This window comes from Sinocyclocheilus anshuiensis, unplaced genomic scaffold, assembly GCF_001515605.1.
Source record: "Sinocyclocheilus anshuiensis isolate Anshui unplaced genomic scaffold, SAMN03320099.WGS_v1.1 scaffold258, whole genome shotgun sequence".
Lineage (NCBI taxonomy): Eukaryota > Metazoa > Chordata > Actinopteri > Cypriniformes > Cyprinidae > Sinocyclocheilus > Sinocyclocheilus anshuiensis.
In genome coordinates, this window is record NW_015547636.1 from 334574 (window position 1) to 354814 (window position 20241).

A 20241-nucleotide genomic window follows, 5' to 3' on the forward strand; every position below is an offset into this window, starting at 1 on the left:
AAGAAATAGATTCCAGTTCCACCGTGGTAGAAAGTTCATGGTCTATTTAACATAGTTTTGTGCCTTGAAGTTTCAGTAATAGAATTTATCTTTATACTGTAGTTGTATTTTTATTCCGAGTCCTGTGTTTGCCTCTTGTTGGTATTCAGTGCTATGGATGTATTAAGGATTTATAGAGATCAAGAATATGTTTGCCTTGCTTTATTTTCTTAATTGAGAAAAAAAAAAAGCATAATATTAGGGAGATGTACTTGGGCAATATTGACGATGTAAAAAGCTATAGGATTTTGATGTTTTTTTCATCCGTGATATGTTGAATGTTTCACAGATTATTAAGTAACGTGTTTGTTGGGAAATATTCTCCATTTTAACATGACCATTAAAAAAAAAAGAAAAAAAACTTGGCCTCAAACATAATCTTCCAATCACATTTTATGACACAAAAAAAAACTTCAACCTTGACCGGACGGACAACGAGTCTAAGATCTGCACTTTATAAAATATGTTTCCCGGCAGGACTCCCCGTTAACTTTTTGTATGTATTTTTTGACCCTTGTCCAAAGCTGTTTTGTTTTCATATTATTTTTTTATTTAGTTTTAAATAAAAGGGATGGGTAGTATGTATCTAAAAAAAAAAAAAGTAATTTTAACCAAACAATCCTAAAGACTATGTGTCAGTGGTTATTCACCATCTGCCAAGCTAAGTCCTTGCCTTCCTGAAAGTGAAAAGTATAGTTTGTGTCTACTTTTATAGTACTGTGTTACTGTATCATTTGTTTGCCGTATGTAACAGATACACAATAGTAAACAACATTTACCTGCTCTCTGTCTAAAACATTTCTTTGACTCGTGCCACAAACAAAACAATGGTAGTGATGTTTCCTTATTGTGAAAGATCAGGGTTTTATCTATAATTTAATCATGTTAGAAAAAACATAAACAAAACAAGGAAAAGTACTGATGGCTGTAATCTGGAAAGCAAAATCAACGTTTCGGTTTCACTTGGGAGTTTTTCTCTTGAGGTTTTGCAGTTGAACTTTAATTAAACCAATGCTTGTTGCTCATATTTTACATATAGCAATCTCTCATGTTTTGATACAAATGCAACTTTAATGTCTTTCTCAGACCAAAAAAAAAAAAGTTTGTAATACAGAAATTTGTCTGGCATATTGCATCACTTTAAATTTTTGAGCAAATGCCTCACAATGCAAAAACAGCACTTAATATCAGGACAGTGACATTTACCCTATTACTAAATGTGGAAAAAAGGAAGTGGAAGATGTGAGTAAGTTAGACGTGATGGCGAAGGAATTCACGAACTCGACTACTATGGTGAAGATGACGGGTATGAATATTAATAGACGTAATGTGACGTTGGCCTCCGCAAGTAGATTTCAACTACTAACGTAAGGAAGTGGGCGGTAGCTTCAGCGGCGGCTCATGAATATTAATTAGATTACGCAATAAATATTCACGAACCAGTATAGCACGGTGAGACTGCTGTGGTGGTGACTCAAAGTAAAAGAGAAAAAAAGACCACTAACACAAGTGACAGCCACAAGCAGGAAACTCCCGCGTCCAAAGACCACGTAAAACAATATCAGAGCTGATTAAAAAGATTTACACAGCGAAGAAGAAAAGATAAAAGTCAGGGAAATGTCAGGAGCGGAGTTTGAAAGGGAGTTTCTGTACAATTTACCCGCGTCTGTTATGAATCAGTTTACACGGATTATGGACTCACTTTCACGCTCAGACTGGATATTATTCGGTAAGAATTATGTATTTATGTTTAGGTTTTTGTTAGGCTGCTGTAGTAGTATTTTATTTAAATCTGAACTCGAACCCCGGAGGATGTGTTGATTAGCACACTCGCTAACTCGCTTAGCCATCTGAGCGGTGTCGTCAAAAGTTACGTTTTTGTTTAATTTGTGAAATGTTTATTTCTTACAGCTGTGGTTTATTTACTTAGTTTAGTTGTGAATAAAGTTTGTAAATCTTTGTAATGATATTTGCGTGGTTATGAATGTAGTTGAGGTAACTACAGATGTTTCGCTAAATGTCAGGATTGTTGACTTGGCCTGATGACCGATGACACTGGAGTAAATAAAGGGGTTAATAATTAATAATCTGATTTATAAGTTCAGAAATGCACGTGGATCACTGGGGTTGTTGGGGTTTATTTTGTGTCCATTGATTCAGGTGAGATGCTGAGATTTAATCCATCATATTGTTAAATCACAGCTCCTTTTCAGTAGGGAATCATTCTGATTGGAAATAAGTTCAAAGATGCTATTTATGTGAAGTAAATGTTTGCCAATGTTGCCCTTTTGTCCAGGTAACTGGAGAATGTCAGTTAGAACTTTCTACACAGTCATAATAATAATGATTCTTCATGACGTTTTAGAATGAATGATTCTCTTACTCAATTGGAGCTAAATATAATTAAATTTAGTGCTGTCAAACGATTAATCGCGATTAATCGCATCCGAAATAAAAGTTTGTTTACATAATATATGTTTGTGTACTGTGTATATTTATGTATATATAAAAGCACACACACAGTATATATTTTGAAAATATTTACATGTATATATTTATATTCATATCATTTATATAATATATTTAATATATAAACATTACATATGTTTCTTAAATGTATACATGCATGTGTTAGTATTTATATATACATAATAATAATTAATGCATTTAGCAGACTCTTTTATCCAAAGCGACTTACAGTGCATTCAGGCTATACATTTTTTACCAGTATGATCATAAATATACACCGTACACACACATATGTGAACAAAAACCTTTATTTTGGATGCGATTAATCGTTTGACACCACTAAAATTATGATGTTTTTACTGTAGTAACTAAAGTATTTTGGTGGAAACTAATAACTAAACTAAAACAGTGCTTTAATGTCCATTGCAGCTTCACAGGTAATATCGGACCAGACTGAACTACACCTTTTGGAGCAAAGCCCCAGACGGACAGACAACCTGATCCACAAATGGGGCTGTCGCAACGGGACGGTTGGAGAACTGCTGAAGATTCTTGAGGGCTTGCAGTGGTTTAGGGCCCGTGATATCATCCTTGAATGTATGTATGCTTTCTGTATCATTGTGCCTTGTAATTTGCTTGCTTCTATTATCTCTACCATATCTCATGCCCTAACCAGCCAGGTTGTCAAGTGGGTTTTGAGGTTGTCATGAAACTCACTTGATAGTCTTGATTCAGGCACTTTATTGACAAGTAACACATTTAAGTTGTGCAGAAACACAATGCTGTCAGATGTGGCAGTTTTCTGCTGTGATCACACATGCTTATTTGTTTCCATTTCTGTTCTCTGATCACTAGAGAGGCTGTCGGAGTTACAGCTACAAGCAATTACGTTCTCCTCTGATATCTACTGAAAAACAAACAGCAACAACTGATTAGGATTGTTATTTGATCTTAAACAGAGTCCAAATTGACCTTATTTGCTTTGTTAAAACACGTTTCCATTTCATTTTGCATGATTCATCGGTGCATGTTTTTTCAAAGAATAAAAATTTGTCCCTATAATCTTTCATCAAAATGCAACAACTTGCATATATAATGCAGATAAATTTATATAGGCTCATTTAGTTAAAGCAACTAAAATTACACCGTTTTTAACACAATATTTTCTTCTGATTGTTACGACCCTGTCTAGGGTAAGGCCGCAACATAAACTGACGTTAACAATCAGAGATCCTTTATACATTTATTTACAGAACCATGAGTGAAAGCACAACTTCAGAGGTGAGCAAAGGCCAAAACAACAAACAAAACACCAAGCTAGCTCCTAACAGAAGACTAAATTCCCTAACAAAAGAAAAACAAAATAAAAATACAATGCGTTACCCTAACTCTCTATCTAATGAAAAACAGGAGAAAACAATATTTACAAAAGAAAATGGCACTCACCCCCTACAGCTTCCAAGTGTGGAAAAGAGTATTTACAATACTTTACAAAATATACAAATTGGAAATGAGATTGACAACAACTTATCAACTCAAAACCAAAATTCACACTGCACACAACAGGCAGATCAACAGGCAAGCTAACAGCAACAACACACTGTAGCAAACACACAATAGCACATGTGCAATGGAACAACAGGAAATCACAAGTTGATCAGAGCTCCCTCCTCAGGCACAACAGATCCTTTTATTGCTGCTCCTTGGTCCCATTAGCACCAATCAGATCTGGACATCACTTTGGTAGGATCCAATCCTGTGAAAGAAAGGATGTGACAAGAAAGAGAGAGAGACAGAGAGAGAGAGAGAAACAGCAAAGCAAGACACATACACAATATGTCTCAAGACGTAACATGATTCACTACTTTATCAAATTGTGTATTATTTATTGACATGGTTAACAGTATATATTGGCACTGACATAAGTGAGAGAGAGTACTTTTGTTGATCTATAAACTTGCTATTGGCAAACGGCAAGTAATCTCAAAATAGCCAAATATCTGCCGATAAATGACTCAGTCTTATATATCATATTGTCAACAGTAATAATATTTGAGTAATATTGTTATTGTTAACTAAAACTAATAAGTGTTCAAACTAAATTTGGTTATAAATATGAAATAAAATATATTTTTGATTAAAAACGTTTAAAAAAAAATGTGAATGAAAATTAGAAATGTTCCCATGTTGAAATGCTAAAACGGATATATTTCAGTTTTATGATTTACTTTTGTGCAGACACTGCAGGTCATTATATTTAGATAAAAAATCCATTAATGTACTTTTGCATGCATTTCCACAGGCAGACATATACGGCAGTTTCGTTCAGAGCAGCAGTCACCTTTAACGGTGCCACCAGTCCCTGCATGTCAAAGCAGTACAGCCACCTTTGTCAAAGAGTCTCTCCCTGTCCCCGGTAATGTTTTATTCTAAGTTCAGTGATTGCATCTGTCGAACATGATATTCTTTTTAAAAATGCAAGTTGACTGCTTCAGAATATCTGTGGTAAAAATGGTCATTTTGCTTTTCCAGAAGTCAGGCTTCTACCCAAGCCTAGCCCCCCACCGCCTGATCTGGACTCTATGGATTCAAGAATTTCAAATATAGAGGTGCTTCATTTGATTAAAAAAAAAAAGAAATTCAGCCATTAAAACGGCTAAAAGAAAAAACTTGCTAGGTTTGACTGTTCAGTTTTTATTGTGCTGGTGAGGCATTAGTCAGCATGACTCTTCCTTTAGCTATCATGTTTTTCTTCCTTACAGTCTCTTAATCCACTGATGCATTTGTGTCTGTTCATAGTCCCCGTGTGCGAACCGCGTGGATCCCCTGCCTCTTTCCTCTACTGCAATGAGCTGGCCGCTTGAGGAAATCCAGAGTAGCACATGCAACTTTTCCCCGTGCAAGCAGATTGGAGAAGGAGGGTTCGGGCACGTGTATAAAGCTGTGATGAGAAACACTGAATTTGCTGTGAAGAAGCTGAAAGAGGTATTAGTTGTGAACTAACAAAGCAAACCATTATGATTTTGGCCGTTCTGTTATTGAGTCATTCAGTTTGTTTCCTAAGCATCCATGTTTTTTCTCTTTCTCTTTCATGTGGGTGTTTGGAACAGGACTCCCATTTGGACTGGAATGTCGTGAAGGAAAGTTTCAGGACGGAAGTAGAAAAACTATCACAGTAAGAAACTGTCTGTCCATCCTCTGCTCCTGTGGCTTATGCTTCCTGTTCTCGGGCCTTAAATCTGTCTTTCCTGTTTTGTCATAAAAGAATTGTTCACCCAAAAATAAAAATTAGCTGAAAATGTACTGACCCTCAGGTCATCCAAAATGTAGATGATTTTGTTTGCTCATCAGAACGGATTTGGAGAAATTGAGCATTACGGCACTTGCTCACCAATGAATCCTCTGCAGTGAATGGGTGCCGTCAGAATTAACAGCCCAAACAGCTGATTAAAAACATCACAAAAATCTACAAGTAATCCACACCACTCCAGTCCATCAATTAATGTCTTGTAAAAGTGAAAAGCTGTGTGTTTGTAAGAAACAAATCTATCATTAAGATGTTTTTAACTTCAAACCTTTGCTAAAAATACGAGCCCTCTATCCATAATATAACTTACTCCAGTGAAGAAGTTGTCTTGTCCGAATCAAGAGAGAAATATGCACAGATCAAGCTCCGTTTACAAGTCAAAACAGTCCAACATCAATTCTAAACAAATATGTCAGTGGATTTTGATGTAAGAGGACAAAAGGGGATATGGACTCTTTCACTGGAGGAAGTGTTAATGTAGATTATGGCCAGAAGTGACTATTTAAAGTTAAAACACCTTAATGGTGGATTTGTTTCTTACAAACAAGCAGCTGATGGACTGGAGTGGTGTGGATTACTTGTGGATTATTGTGATGTTTTTATCAGCTGTTTGGATTCTCATTCTGACGGCACCCATTCACTGCAGAGGAACCATTGGTGAGCAAGTGATGTACTGCTACATTTCTCCATATCTTTTCTGATGAGGAAACTCATCTACATCTTGGATGTTTTTGGGTGAACTATTCCTTTAATTAGATTTTTTCAGTCTGGCTGTGATTCATTTGTATGTTTAACAGAAGCGCAGAATGGGACTTACCCGCTTGAAGTTTCGATTGCTCTTTATGCACCACACACCTTCATGACCCAAAAATGAAAGTCTACAGCACACCCTCCAAAACTGTTTTGTGGTTAGTTGTCACCCTTTTGTCTCTTAATTAGGTCATTTTTTTCTGACGCTTCAACCTTTCAAGCTTTGCTTCCTTCAGCTACTGTAATGCTCTTGTTAAATGTTATGCAATATAATCTAAAGCTACACGGTTTTTCATTAGGCTCTTTCTTACACAGATACAGACATCCCAACATAATGGACTTTGTTGGCTACAGTATAGAAGGACAAACTTATTGTTTAATATATGTTTATATGCCGAAGGGCTCTTTAGAGGACCGGCTTCGATGTGAGGTGAGTTACCACTCTTGCTTGACAATATGGGCTCTGCATCAGTGTTTAGTATGCTATTCAAAGAATAGTTCACTCAGAATGAAACTTATGTCATCATTTGCTCACCCTCATGTTGTTCCAAATGTGCAAGTATTCTAAGGGAGATATTTTGAGGAAAGGCTCTGTGTGCTCTTTTTATATACATTAGGGGGAAAAAATCACCTCAAAAATGGTTTGTATGACTCATCATTCAAGTGTTCTGAAGTTGTACGATAGAATGAAATTTAAATTGTTTTTCCGCTAAAAGGTAGTTTTGTCCAACCTGGCTTTCAAATCTCATTTGAGGGCCTGCATGTACAAATATAATGAATCCTAACTTGTTGCGCAGAGTTTGACGTCAGTGTTGTCATCATTGTGATGACAATGTCAACAGTCAACAGTATCAATGAAAAGATATGGCATGAGTCACTGGTCTCACAAGTCAAAATATGAACAACTTTAGTGGTGCTTTTTGTTATTTTTTGTGTCTTGTTTTTATACACTATCATTGTAAGTAAATAAGCCCTCAAAACAGTCACTTGGGTTTATAACCGCATGAGTAAGTGATGACAGAATTGTCATTTTAGGTCATCTATCATCTAACTCTGTCACAGCATAGGTTTGTCATTCACAACGCTTGTTTCTTTCAGGACAGTAACGCCCTCTCTTGGTCACAGCGTGTAAATGTGTTGCTTGGCACTGCCAAAGCTATTCAGTACCTGCATTCTTCTTCACCTGCACTTATTCATGGAGATATCAAGAGGTGAGTGCAAGAACATGTAAAGCACATGTACACTGGCATTCAGATGTTTGGGGTCTGTAAGATTTTTCTTTTTCTGACAGAATTAATAGTTATATTTAGCAAAGACGTTTATAATGTTACAAAAAAAAATCTAATAAATGCTGTTCCTTCGAAGTTCTGTTCATCAAAGAATCCTGAAAAATGTGTCATCGTTTCCATGAAAATAAAAAGCAGCACAACTGTTTTTAACACTGATATTAAAAAGAAATGTTTCTTAAGTGGCAAATCAGAATGTTAGAATGATTTCTGAAGGATCATGTGACACTGCAGACTGGAGAAATGATGCTGAAAATTCAGCTTTGCATCACAAGAATAAATTACATTTTAAAATATATTCAAATTGAAAACATTACTGTTTTTACTGTATTTTTCGTCAAATAACTGCAGCCTTGGTGAGATAAAGAGGCTTTCAAAAACACTAAAAAATCTTACCAACCCTAAACTTTAGAATGGTAAGTAGATTTAGTCTCTAAGGTCATTGCTGGACTCTTTGAATCTGCAGTATTTGATAGGGATAAACATGAATGCTTGCAATGATCGATCATGAATTATCTTTGTGATGAATTCAAATTAAGAGTCATGAAGTCATTGACAAACCAACTAGTCACTAATTTTAGATACATTCTGGTGCGGGCATCTTTGAAATCACATCATACATTACCGAAAGTTTTCTCTCGTAAGTCAAACGTCAGTCCCAGCTTGAGCTTCTGACAATCACACTGTTGTTACATAAATTGCAGGAATCATATTGACCCAAATTACTTCACAACTACATCTCTCAGGACCTCAGATTAGTTGATGGAATGAAAGTTTTTACAGATACCGATTCATTCTCCACTGGAATCTTTAATGCAGTGTTAGTGCGGCTGATTGCACCCATTACATTTTGTAAAACCTGCAATCACTGCAAAGAACCTTTACATTGGGATGAGTTTTAAAAGAAAATTAAGCTTTTGGGTCAGTTAACTTGTTTGGCACTGGCGCTGCTAAAACTCCATCACCTGTAAAAGGGTCTGAATTCGTGCTTGGAAATTTAGGAACATTTCACCACTACACTATCCAGTGCTACAATTTTCCTTTTTGCTGAACATATTGTTCCACTTGGACATGCATGTTAATTATTAAGGTACCAACCAGTCATGTTCCCTCTGTTACAGCTCTAACATCCTTTTAGGGGACCACCTGGAGCCCAAGCTGGGGGACTTTGGATTGGCACGTTTTTGTCGGAACCCCAACAAAACCCCAGGCAAGACGTCCACCGTGGCTCAAACTGCTACGGTCCGGGGAACTCTGGCATACCTCCCAGAAGAATACCTGAAGGATGGACAGCTGGGAGTGGAGATCGACATCTACAGCTTTGGAGTGGTGAGCTGCATCTCAGACGCAAAATCTCATAAACACCAATATGTTTTTAATGTAGACAGCACTGATTGTATGTTCATCATTCTCACCAGCAATATTATTTTACAATAATGCATACAGGTTATATTAGAGTAACAGTGTGTGAATAGTAAATAGCCAATGTAAAGACTTTTTGATTCACTCAAAGAGGTCCGAGTTGGGTTTTTATGGAAGACCCAGCCTTAATTATATTTATTATAATTATAATGCTTCAGTTTTTTGTTTTTTTGTGTGATGTTGCCTGTTTGTAAACAGATGCTACAAACTAGGGCTGGGCAATATAGCTAAAACAATTGAATCTCACTATTTTTCCATATTTTGAAAACATTTAATATATTAATATTTTTGTATTTGCTCTCAAAAAATATATAAAAAGGTGTTGTTTTTTCCTCCGCATGAAAAAGCACTGATCACTACTTTTTTACAAAATTGTAAAAAAATGTAAAAATCATATGTACTTTAAGGTACCAAAATAAAAAACACAAATACACACGGGAGCATTTGAAAGCAGACATGATTTAATTCAGTTGTCATGGTTGTGAGACAAAAAAGCTGTGTGAAATTGGTTCACTGTCTGTATAAGCGAAGGAGCATTATCACAATATTTCCTAATTTTATACCTTCAGCAGACATAACACTATAATATTTGATTTATCACCCATTCTTACGGCAAAGGTCTTTCAGCTTTCCATATTTGATAAAGTAACACTCCAGTTTCTCTCATACCGCAGGTCATGCTAGAGGTACTTACTGGACGCCAGGCTCTGGAGGTCAATGGCCAATCCAGAACTGTTTACTTGGTAAGAAGAGCTGAAATCTTATTTTAGTCACATATGTGACCCTGGACCACAAAACCAGTCATAAGGGTCAATTTTTCGAAATTGAGATTTATAAATCATCTGAAAGCTGAATAAATAAGCTTTCCATTGATGTATGGTTTGTTGTAGAGTTGGCTGGGTGGTTAAACCTGTTATTTCTCACAGAAAGATCTAGTAAATGAGGAGGAAGATGATGGAAGAAGTTTCAGCAAAGGGAAGCACTCGCGGGAGCTGTCCTATACTTACGCAGCGGAGAACATCTGCAGGAAACATCTGGATCCTCGACTGATGACTGAAGACACACCTTCCCCTCATGGATCAATGGAAATCTCTCAGCTGGCATGTCAATGTTTAGACCGGCGGCGGAAGAAGAGACCCCGCATGACGGAAGTAGGAGAATCTATTCAAATGCTTGTTTGTTTATTATATTACGATTTTAGTAGTGTGTTTCTGTTAAATTGATCATGTCATGACAAATCAAATTTTTTTTCTTTCATTTTGTGCAGTAAAATGTAATTACAGTTCAAAATTTTACTACTGTTAAAAATTTTGGGGTCAGTCATTATTTTATTTATTTATTTATTTTAAGAATATGAATACATTTATGCAGCAAGGATGCATTAAATTGAGCAAGTCACTAATGGCATTTATAATGATTTCTATTTCAAATAAAAACTTTGTATTCGTCAAAGAATTCTGACAAAAAAAAGGATCACAGATTCCACAGAAATATGAAGCAGCACAACTGTTTTTAATGTTGATGATAATAAGAAATGTTACAAATCAGCATATTAGAATGATTTCTGAAGGATCATGTGACACTGAAGACTGGAGTAATGATACTGAAAACTCAGCTTTGCATCACAGAAATAAATTTCAATGTAAAATATATTCAAATAGAAAACAGTTATTTTAAATTGTAATAATATTTCACAATATTACTTAAATAAATGCAGCCTTGGTGAGAAATTAAAAAATAAATAAAATAAGTCTTACCGATCCTAAACTTTTAAACGGTCGTGTAAATGTAGTATTATTTTCAGAACTAAAAAGAGCATTTCTTCAAGTTATTAAATATTAAAGGATGGAGTGATTAAAAACAATTGCTCCTGACAACAAACATGTGAAGGGGGTGTTTCTTAAAGACACAGGCTCAGCGTCCAAAAACAGAAAGTTCCGTTCAAATGGAGAGAGTGGTCACAAAAACGGAATTATTACTAGCTAACAAGTAGACATCAGGGAATTAATAAGATTATTATACAATACAATAATACCCCTTCATAATATTAGGTTTGGCTAGAATTATCAGGTTTATTCTGGTGTTTTATTTTGGTGTTTTATAGGTGTTCAAAGCACTTCAAGATGTGCATTTAGGGTTGAAGACCTCTTGCAGATCAACCACGGTCAGATTGTCTCCCGTATCATCTCATCCATCCACTCCTGAGCCTCTGCGCTCCGACAGCAGCTCCCTGGACTCTCTCACTCATCAGTTCTCTAAACTCCGCCCTCAAGAGGACACGTACCCCTGCCTTCACAAGACTGTCTGTCCCACCTTGACCTCTGTCGTGACTCAGTCTAGCTGCTCAGAGTCAGAGCTGAATGCTGAATCATGGGCTTCACAGTCCTCTGGTATGCCGTGTGAATCGGATGAGAGTCAAGGCTTTTCTCAGTACTTGACAGGTCACTGTAGCAGAGCTCAGGTGACGTCATGTGGGGCCTGTGGCATTCAGAGCACTAAAACAAGTGGTTCTTTAGTGGAAAACTCATCACAGTCCAGTCCCAATGAAGGTAATGAGCTTATTTTATTTGTTATTAAAATGGGTAGATCATAAATAGTTAAGAGCCTTTTTCTGAATGTACTGTATGGTATTATAACTTTCTAGTTGGTCCTGTCTAAATTTACAGATTTTTCTGACAAGAAAGTGTTTGTAAATCCTGTGAGGCAGCGACTGGTCCAAAAAATGGAGCTTTATGAAGAGGGAAGGATTTTAACTTCTGATCTGCTGTCATCAGGCGCCTCATTATGTAAGTGTCCAAATCAACCGTAACTGGATGACATTACTGTATACAACAAATGCTTCATTCAAACTGAGCTGAAAATTACCCATATAGAATGGTCATAGATCCTGCATCTGCTTGATCTTATTGCCCTTTGGCTGATGTCTGGAGATTTGCTTTTGAGGCATTGCTCGAGTCACAAATACTCAGTTTTCACATTTAAAGTGCAACTGGGGTGACGCATACAAGGCTAAATACAAGACCCCCATATTCTAACAGGACCCAATAAGCAATAAACACATATTTTGTGTGTCTTATCTGGCATTTGTATGTATTGGCTGTATTTTTATTTGTCAATGTCATGATTTTCATCACTATGATACCAAGGTTATTATAGTTGACACAAAACTATGTTTGGTATTTGAAATGTAATCAACTTTAAAGGCACAATATGTAAAACATTTTTATTAAAATATCCAAAAACCACTAGAACAGTGTTATATATTTTGCTGACTTGTGTACTTACATTATCCCAAATGTTTCGAAGAATGTTTAAATCCAGAGAAATAAGCAGTTTTAACTAGTGACACGGAGCGTGTCCATAGTGTCATTGTGTCGCCTGCCAATGACGTCATAACCCCTCGATTTCCGGTTTTGTTTTGTAATAAACATGGAAACACCAAAGATGCTTCTAATATGATCCTAATATGTTGTGCGTTTAATAGACCCGTGACGACCGCACAGAGTAGCATTATAACAGAGCTTTCAAACGTATCTAGTATGATAAAACAGCGCTGCTTTACCCCACATACGCACGACCGGAAGGAGCGGAAGCGGTCGACTGTGGCATAATAAAAGCTCCGCTGCTTTCGAGCCATGTGTCACGCTCGTTCAGCGGCCTCGTTTCGCTTCGACGGCTTTCAGCCTCACCCTGCTTCATTCTACTACGTTAATAAATCATTAGCTCATCCATGAACATGATTTCTGCCTGAGTCCCGTCGGATTGCATCGGCTGTGGGGATGAAGACAACAACTCCCATGATTCCACACTCAGTCACAGCGTCATCAAACTACGCCTTTGTCTATTTGTTTATTTTGAATACGCGCTCTCTAGCGGCGAAAATTACATATTGTGCCTTTAACTGAAATAAAATAATATATGAAAATGCAGAACAACACCTACGGTCACCAGATTACAGTACATCACTTCTCCGACGACATTCGAAGACCCGACAAATGCAGAGTCAACATGTTCAATCAGCGAAAACAAGCAGCAACAGATGGTGATTAGACAAAACCCCACAAATGTGTTAGTTTTCTGCTTCTGTCGGTGCAGTGTGAATTCTTTAATGAGTTAAAAACATGCAAGAGGATCTTTACAAAATGTGTCAACACAAAATTGCCGTGCTTGTTTGTTTGAATCAGTAATATAGTTTATTTATGCTTTTTCATAATTCTGTAGACCGGGAGATGAATGCTGAAACGAGGGAGCCAGAAGAGAGTGATGAGTTTGCAAGCGAGACATCTGGAATCAACATGCAGTCGCCTGCTGCAGTTTAACACTGGATGTTTGGAGGAAGGAACCCAGCAAATATGTTGTTAAAATATTACATGAAATATTCACAAATATCTTTACGGTACTTTTTTTACGGTTATGATAAAGAAAGTACCTTCATAAATACCTCGCCAAAGCTGCAGATTAATAATCTTTTTTTTTATGGTAATAGCAAGTGAAACGTGGTACGGATGAAGAAAGCTCTGTAGTTATGAACCTGTGAATCTTGACTATCAAGCCAAAGAAATATAAAAGTGCATAATTTATTGTTATACGCCTGTTAGTTTGGCGATTGAATGTCTGTCTGTTGCTGTTTTTGGCTTAGTTCTCAGCAGCATATTGTTTATAACATAATGTGAGGTTTATGGATTATGGCCAAAACACCTACTTCTATGAGTAGTATTTAAATACTATTAGTACTATTTAACATTAATGATTAATCTATTTCTGTGGTACTAACTGGTGATTGTTATATACATTAAATTAAACATTTAGCCTGTGCAGTCTTCATTATGCACATTAGATTTTTTTTCTAGTTAGATTACTGCAATGCCAAAACAGTTTTATATGAAACACATAACAGCATTTGTACAGATTTCTACATTCAGCCCTTTGCTTTATAACTGTATACAATGACTTGTAAAATGTAATAACTTCTACAAAAAAAAAATCTTCTTAGATGCTACGATTTAATCTGCTCTCTTGAAAGAAAAAAAAAGTTCAATTTGAGTCATTTATCAAACCTCTTGTTTTTTGTGAATGAAATACAAGTCTTTTGTTTATTGGCAGTGGAGTGTTTTGTAAGCATATAATAATAAGCATATAATATTTACATGAATTATGATTATCAGATAGTTATTTCATGCAGAGATCATGAATATTGGAGATGGTGGTCTCTAACAACATGTTAGAGTTACAGGAGAAATGACCATGTTAACCATAGATTCTGTTACATAATAAAACATATATTTTACATTAATTCTGTGTGTATATTCTGTAATGGAGACCCACTGTATGTTTAGATATAAATGCTAAAATATTTCCACCTTTTTATATTTTTATTATATGAAGATTACATTAACAAAAACCATAACAAACTTTTTACTAGGCCTTCATAATTGAATTTTGATACTCTTCAATAAGAGCCCAAACTTTCAATCTGAAAATAGGAAAATCCAACATAAAAATATACATTGTTTAAAAACCATGATAATCTAAACAAAGGGAAAGAAAGAAAGAAATATTGTGCCGTTAATTCCACCACCCCTAATGTAAAGTTAAGTGTGTTTTTTTCGCCAAGGAGACTCATTGAAGAATTAAAAATAAAATATAAATAAAAATTTAAAAGTTTTACATTTAGACCATTCCAATAACTTTATTTACAAAACCTTTTCTGAAAATCAAAATTCTTTTCATTCATCTTCCAAACGTCTTATCATTCCAGCAGATTTGCAGGCCCGAAATATAGTTCAATTGTAGTTTCATAAAACATTTATTTAAAATACTGAATTATGTCTTCGTATACTCTCACATGTTATGGATAAAGAATCAACATTACATAAATGAAAATATCATGCCTTTTGTCATCCAACAACATTCCAAACACTATATGGTTTCCAGAAAAAAAGCAGGCAGTGATTGGACCCTTGCATCCAAACCATAAGTCATATCTGCCCAGAAAATATTTGAGCGCATACAGTAAGAATGCGGTGCTGCGCGCGCTCAAGAGGCTGCCGCTGTTGAATTATTGAGCGCTTGTCAAGAAGATGGCGGCTTCCTTGGCGGCGTGAGAAGATGTAGAGTTAGCAATATCTACAGTGAAAGGCGCACCCAGGGTTGAATTCGTTCTCTGAGTCCTCCCTCGTGATTTTTAATTAAGTTAACGAATCGGAACGAGTAAGTATTTGGTGCCGGGCAATGACAGAATCCGAATTTTGTTGCCGCTTTCTTTGACGGCTAACGGTACATCCGCCATTTTTCTTGAGGGAAGCTAAGCGAGAAGCCAGGGACGAAACAATAACAACTTACTGAACTGTGCATCTCGAATAAAATCACACTTGCAATTTTAACAGTAAATAAACATGAAACCTGTGACATTTTCTCTGTTGTGCCAAATGAGTATGTAGAATTTGCAGTGTTGTAATGAGCTATTTAGCATTGAAGCTAACTGGCTGCCCAATGGATCTCATTGAACATTTCAGCTAACGTTAGTGTGCTAATGCGGCTAATAGCTAACAGCAGCCAATGCAAGTTGTTTTTAGTCTAATCAGCGCTGTTTTGTAAGAAAAAAAATGTATTTGAAGAGTTTTATTGTGTATTTGTTTATAAATATACATATGCATTTGGATCACTAAAAAAAGCACTAAGCTTTTTTCTCCAGAGGGTGGATTGTTTGGTTTGTTTATCAAGATGGCGGCACCCAGACAAGAGAGGCATGAAAATTCCACATATCACATAAAGCTACACTAATAACCTCTAACGTTATCTGCATTTGTTTTAATGCGGACTTTAAACGCGTCAATTTTATAATCTTTTAACACATTTTACCTGCGGGGTTTAATGGACGTATTTAGTATTATAATACGATTTCCGTAATACTCATTTCAATAAAAGCTGATATTTTGTTTGGTTCGCTGACTCTTTTTTTGTATTTATTTTAATTTTTTCCGCTCAACATTACGGTTCACTGCCTTGTATGTGTTAGATGAATTTTCTTAATTGATATTTTTCCACCTCTCATTTCTGTTTACTATTATGATTTATTATCATCATCATTATTATTATTTTCACGCCGCCCATTTCTCTCTTTTTTTCCGCCGCCCATTTCTATTCACTAGCTTGTGTGTGTTAGCTTAGCCGCTTAGCAGCTAACTAGGCGCTTGTGCTGGTAGCGTAGCGTTTAGCTAGCCTCTGCAAGATGGCGGCGTACACATCTTCAGAGCGCTTTTCTTTTTCTCCTAAAGACATTTAACCCAAAAACGCTTTTTCGCTTGCTATACGGAGATTTAAGAAAAAATGCGCAGGAGCCCATCTGCATGTGACGCTGTGTAGTTTGAGTTACTTTCCTTCGTTTCGCCGGTAATTGGCGTTTGCTCAGCCGCCGGCGTCTGTCTATGTATTTTCTTCTCGTGATGAAAAGCGTATTGTGCCGCTAAAATGGCGGTTCGCGTAGATTTGAGCGGCTAACATGCTAACCGGCCGACATTTTTTTTCATACTCTATACGTTTGATTTGCGACGCGCATAAACGCTAATATTTACTATAACTGCGTGAGTCTTTTAGTATATTCTGGAGAGCAGTTGGCCAAACAAATAAAACAAATAAACGCGTGGAAGTCGAACCCATTTCGGTGACCTAGTTAGCTTGCGCGAAGCTACAGAGTACTAGCGGGCTAATCCAGTTAGCACAGAGCTTTTGACACCCGAATGCTGTTGGAATCCCAACTAAAATCAGCGCTGTGCGTGGGATTTGTGTCTCGCTAGAGAAGTGGACATGGCTTCTTCAGGGACCTCGGTTCTGCAGCCGCGCTGGAAGAGGGTTTTGGGCTGGTCTGGCCCGGTTCCTCGCCCGAGACACGGACACCGAGCTGTGGCCATTAAAGAGCTGATGGTGGTGTTCGGCGGAGGGAATGAAGGCATTGTGGACGAGCTGCACGTCTATAATACAGGTGAGAATGTTATTATATAGTAATTAAGGCGATGTTATTTGTGCATGTAATTGCACTTTATTTCTGCAGACATTAGCTCGCTATGTTATTGCTAGCCAGATTCTGTCTTTTCTGCCTTGTCTTGGTTGTCAGATTTGCTGTTTTGCTTTTTTTTTTTTTTTTTACAAACGCCTCTTGACTGGTGAAATAATTCATTGTGTATATATAGCAGTTTACACAACTTATTTCTTAAGCTATTTCTCGGCTAATTGTTTAAACAGGGTTAGCCAGGTGCATTAGCGCAGTTAGCGGCTACACAAAATCTGCATAAGCGATCAGCTACATAAGCTAACTAGCCATAAAGAATGTGCACAAAAATAACACTTGGCTGTGTAATTCAGCTCACATAATCATGACGTGTTTGCACTAACGTTAACGTTAGCGCACTTAATTTCAGTGCATCATCTGCTGAATGTGGTGTTGCAGTTAGGTGCACTGTGAGCTGATCTGTGTTATGTTAAGATGTTTATGGGTTGAAGTGTCAGCTAACCAGCTAACGCTACAGCACTGGAACTGGCACGCCAGGAAAATGCAAAGAGAAATGGCGGGTTAAAAGAACGCCGCTTGCGTCATCACAACACACAGGCCCCGCCCACAATATTTCCCGCATTGCCATGTAAATACTTCTAGGATGAATGGAAGAGGTTGTAATTCGCAGTATTTCTGGTGTGGATAACTTTGAGGTTTAAATACTGTTGCAAAGTTGTGGGAAGGCCTGAGGAATTCTTTTTAATTGTAAGAAGTAGATGCACTCCAAAAAGCATTGTTTTAATATGTATTGCACCATATGCTGCTGAGAGATGATTTTTAAGATCGTGATATAAAGATGCACTACATTTGCATTTTGCTCATGTGTCATTTGCCGTCTTTTGGAAACTGTTTACAGCAATGCAGAATCAGTTTAATTTTAGTATCATTGAGATGCTATTAAAGCATCTGCTCTAGATAGTATTGTAGTTTTTGTTGACATTTTGAACGAGTTTTTATGTGGAGTTTTTGTAATTGTTGTCATTTGTGTTTTATGTATTGTCTGTAGTTTTATTAATATTTTTGTTAGTTATTTTTAATAGCATTTCAACTAATTGCCAAAGCAACATTTCTCATTTATATTATACATAGTTAATTCCACAGACAAAATCTAGCAAAACCTTTGAAGTGTGTATTTGTAGCCTGCATGAAAATGCATGTTTTTAACAGTTTCTTTATTTGTGAAAAATACTGTATGATTACAGAATCAAAAAGTTGCTATCAAAAGTAAAAATGTTTATTTTACAGGTTTATTTCTTTTTTACATTATTTTTTTCTATTGATTAATTTTAAAGTTATTTACGTCTAATTAATAAATATGTACAAAACATAAAAACTTGAATTAGTGTATTTAGACTATGCTTATCAGTTTTAGTTATTTTAGTACATGAAGTTAAACTAAATGGAAATGAGAGAGGTTGCTTTTCCAATTACCTAAAATAAACTACTTTTTCAGTTATTTTGAGCTACATGTTTTTTTTATGGTTTCAGTTAACTATAATAACCCTGTTCTGCACAGAATAAAAGAACATGGTGCATTGCAACACAGCACTGAAAGAACTTTATCCATCCAAACCCACAATGACGCAACTATATGTTTCTCAACAGCCACCAATCAGTGGTTTATTCCTGCTGTCCGGGGTGACATTCCTCCCGGCTGTGCTGCATATGGATTTGTGTGCGACAGCACCAGACTCCTTGTGTTCGGGGGCATGGTTGAGTACGGAAAGTATAGCAACGATCTTTATGAACTACAGGTAAGTCTCTCAGCATCATCTTTAAGGTTGAGCTCAATAGAAGTGACTGTTGTTTTTTCATAGTATCAGCCCTTATATTTGTCATAATTCATTAATTCTGTCATATACTTCACACAGGCCAGTAGATGGGAGTGGAAACGTTTGAAGCCCAAAGCCCCCAAGAATGGCCCACCACCATGTCCTCGCCTGGGCCACAGCTTTTCCCTGGTTGGAAACAAATGTTATTTGTTTGGTGGACTGGCAAATGACAGTGAAGATCCCAAAAACAATATTCCCAGGTAGAAGGCCTTGTACAGTTTATGCTCAAACTAATTGATAAATGTTTGAACGGCAGATCTGCAAATAAATCGTTTCTCCATTTCTACTCCAGATACCTGAATGACCTTTACACTCTCGAGCTACGCCCGGGTTCTAACGTAGCAGGCTGGGACATCCCCATTACATACGGTGTGCTTCCCCCTCCTCGGGAGAGCCACACTGCTGTTGTCTACACGGAGAAAACGTCCAAAAAGTCTCGTCTCATCATCTATGGCGGCATGAGTGGTTGCCGTCTTGGGGACCTCTGGACTTTAGACATAGGTGAGAGAAAGTATTGGCTTAAACTATTTGTTCAAGAAATGCCAAAGCTATAACATTAAAGGGGTCCTATTATGCTTTTTCACTTTTTCAACTTTAGTTAGTCTGTAATGTTGCAGTTTGAGCATAAAAAAGATAAATTCAAAAGGAGATATTTTATTTAACAGAAATTTAAATTTTTGAAACTTTTCAAAAACTACAACGAACGACTCGTTTGGACTACAACGCATATTTTCCGGGATTTGTGATATCACAAATATTGACGAATGGGACGAGACCTGGTTGAGCTGCACTAGAGAAGGCAACGAGTGTTATCACTACGTCGGAGACACGCTAGCTTTCCCAAGGCAGATGAACTTAGAGCGGTTACAATCATCCGGGTTTAAATCGTGATCAAATTGATTTGATTTTGAGCAATATTTACACTGAAGCTCGCAGCAGGCGGCTATGGTAAGGGGCATGACATTTCCCGACTAGGCACCGAGTGCTGCCAATTAGAGACCTGCGCGGGACGGATTTTTCAGTCCCGCTCGCACCCGCTCCTGCAAGATTCTGTCCCGCGCCCGCCCGCTCCCGCAGAAATATATC

General features: G+C 36.9%; 2 protein-coding genes across 5 annotated transcripts in view; both read left to right on the top strand.

The window, feature by feature from the left end:
• The first annotated feature begins 1479 nt into the window (after positions 1 to 1479).
• LOC107701821 (interleukin-1 receptor-associated kinase 1-like) lies at positions 1480 to 14155 on the top strand. 4 transcript variants are annotated; one of them, XM_016503945.1, is made up of 15 exons: positions 1480 to 1768; positions 2938 to 3105; positions 4811 to 4924; positions 5041 to 5117; positions 5308 to 5493; positions 5619 to 5683; positions 6881 to 6995; positions 7664 to 7776; positions 8973 to 9180; positions 9948 to 10016; positions 10200 to 10424; positions 11378 to 11822; positions 11940 to 12059; positions 13225 to 13315; positions 13495 to 13575. In XM_016503945.1, coding segments are annotated over exons 1-15 (2109 nt in total). In that variant the 5' UTR covers positions 1480 to 1656; the 3' UTR covers positions 13496 to 13575. The 4 variants fall into 4 exon arrangements, with proteins under 4 accessions (XP_016359431.1, XP_016359430.1, XP_016359433.1 ...); XM_016503944.1 differs by lacking the exon at positions 13225 to 13315 and having other exon boundaries at positions 13495 to 14155; XM_016503947.1 differs by lacking the exon at positions 13495 to 13575 and having other exon boundaries at positions 13204 to 13279.
• Positions 14156 to 16433: 2278 nt separating this feature from the next.
• The window catches only part of hcfc1b (host cell factor C1b), a 24815-nt gene continuing 21007 nt past the window's right edge, over positions 16434 to 20241 (top strand). Inside the window, exons 1-4 of the mRNA XM_016503949.1 lie at positions 16434 to 17254; positions 18929 to 19077; positions 19195 to 19355; positions 19448 to 19656. Coding sequence (XP_016359435.1) covers positions 17080 to 17254; positions 18929 to 19077; positions 19195 to 19355; positions 19448 to 19656 — 694 coding nt within the window. The 5' untranslated portion in view covers positions 16434 to 17079. The remainder of the gene's footprint in view (positions 17255 to 18928; positions 19078 to 19194; positions 19356 to 19447; positions 19657 to 20241) is intronic.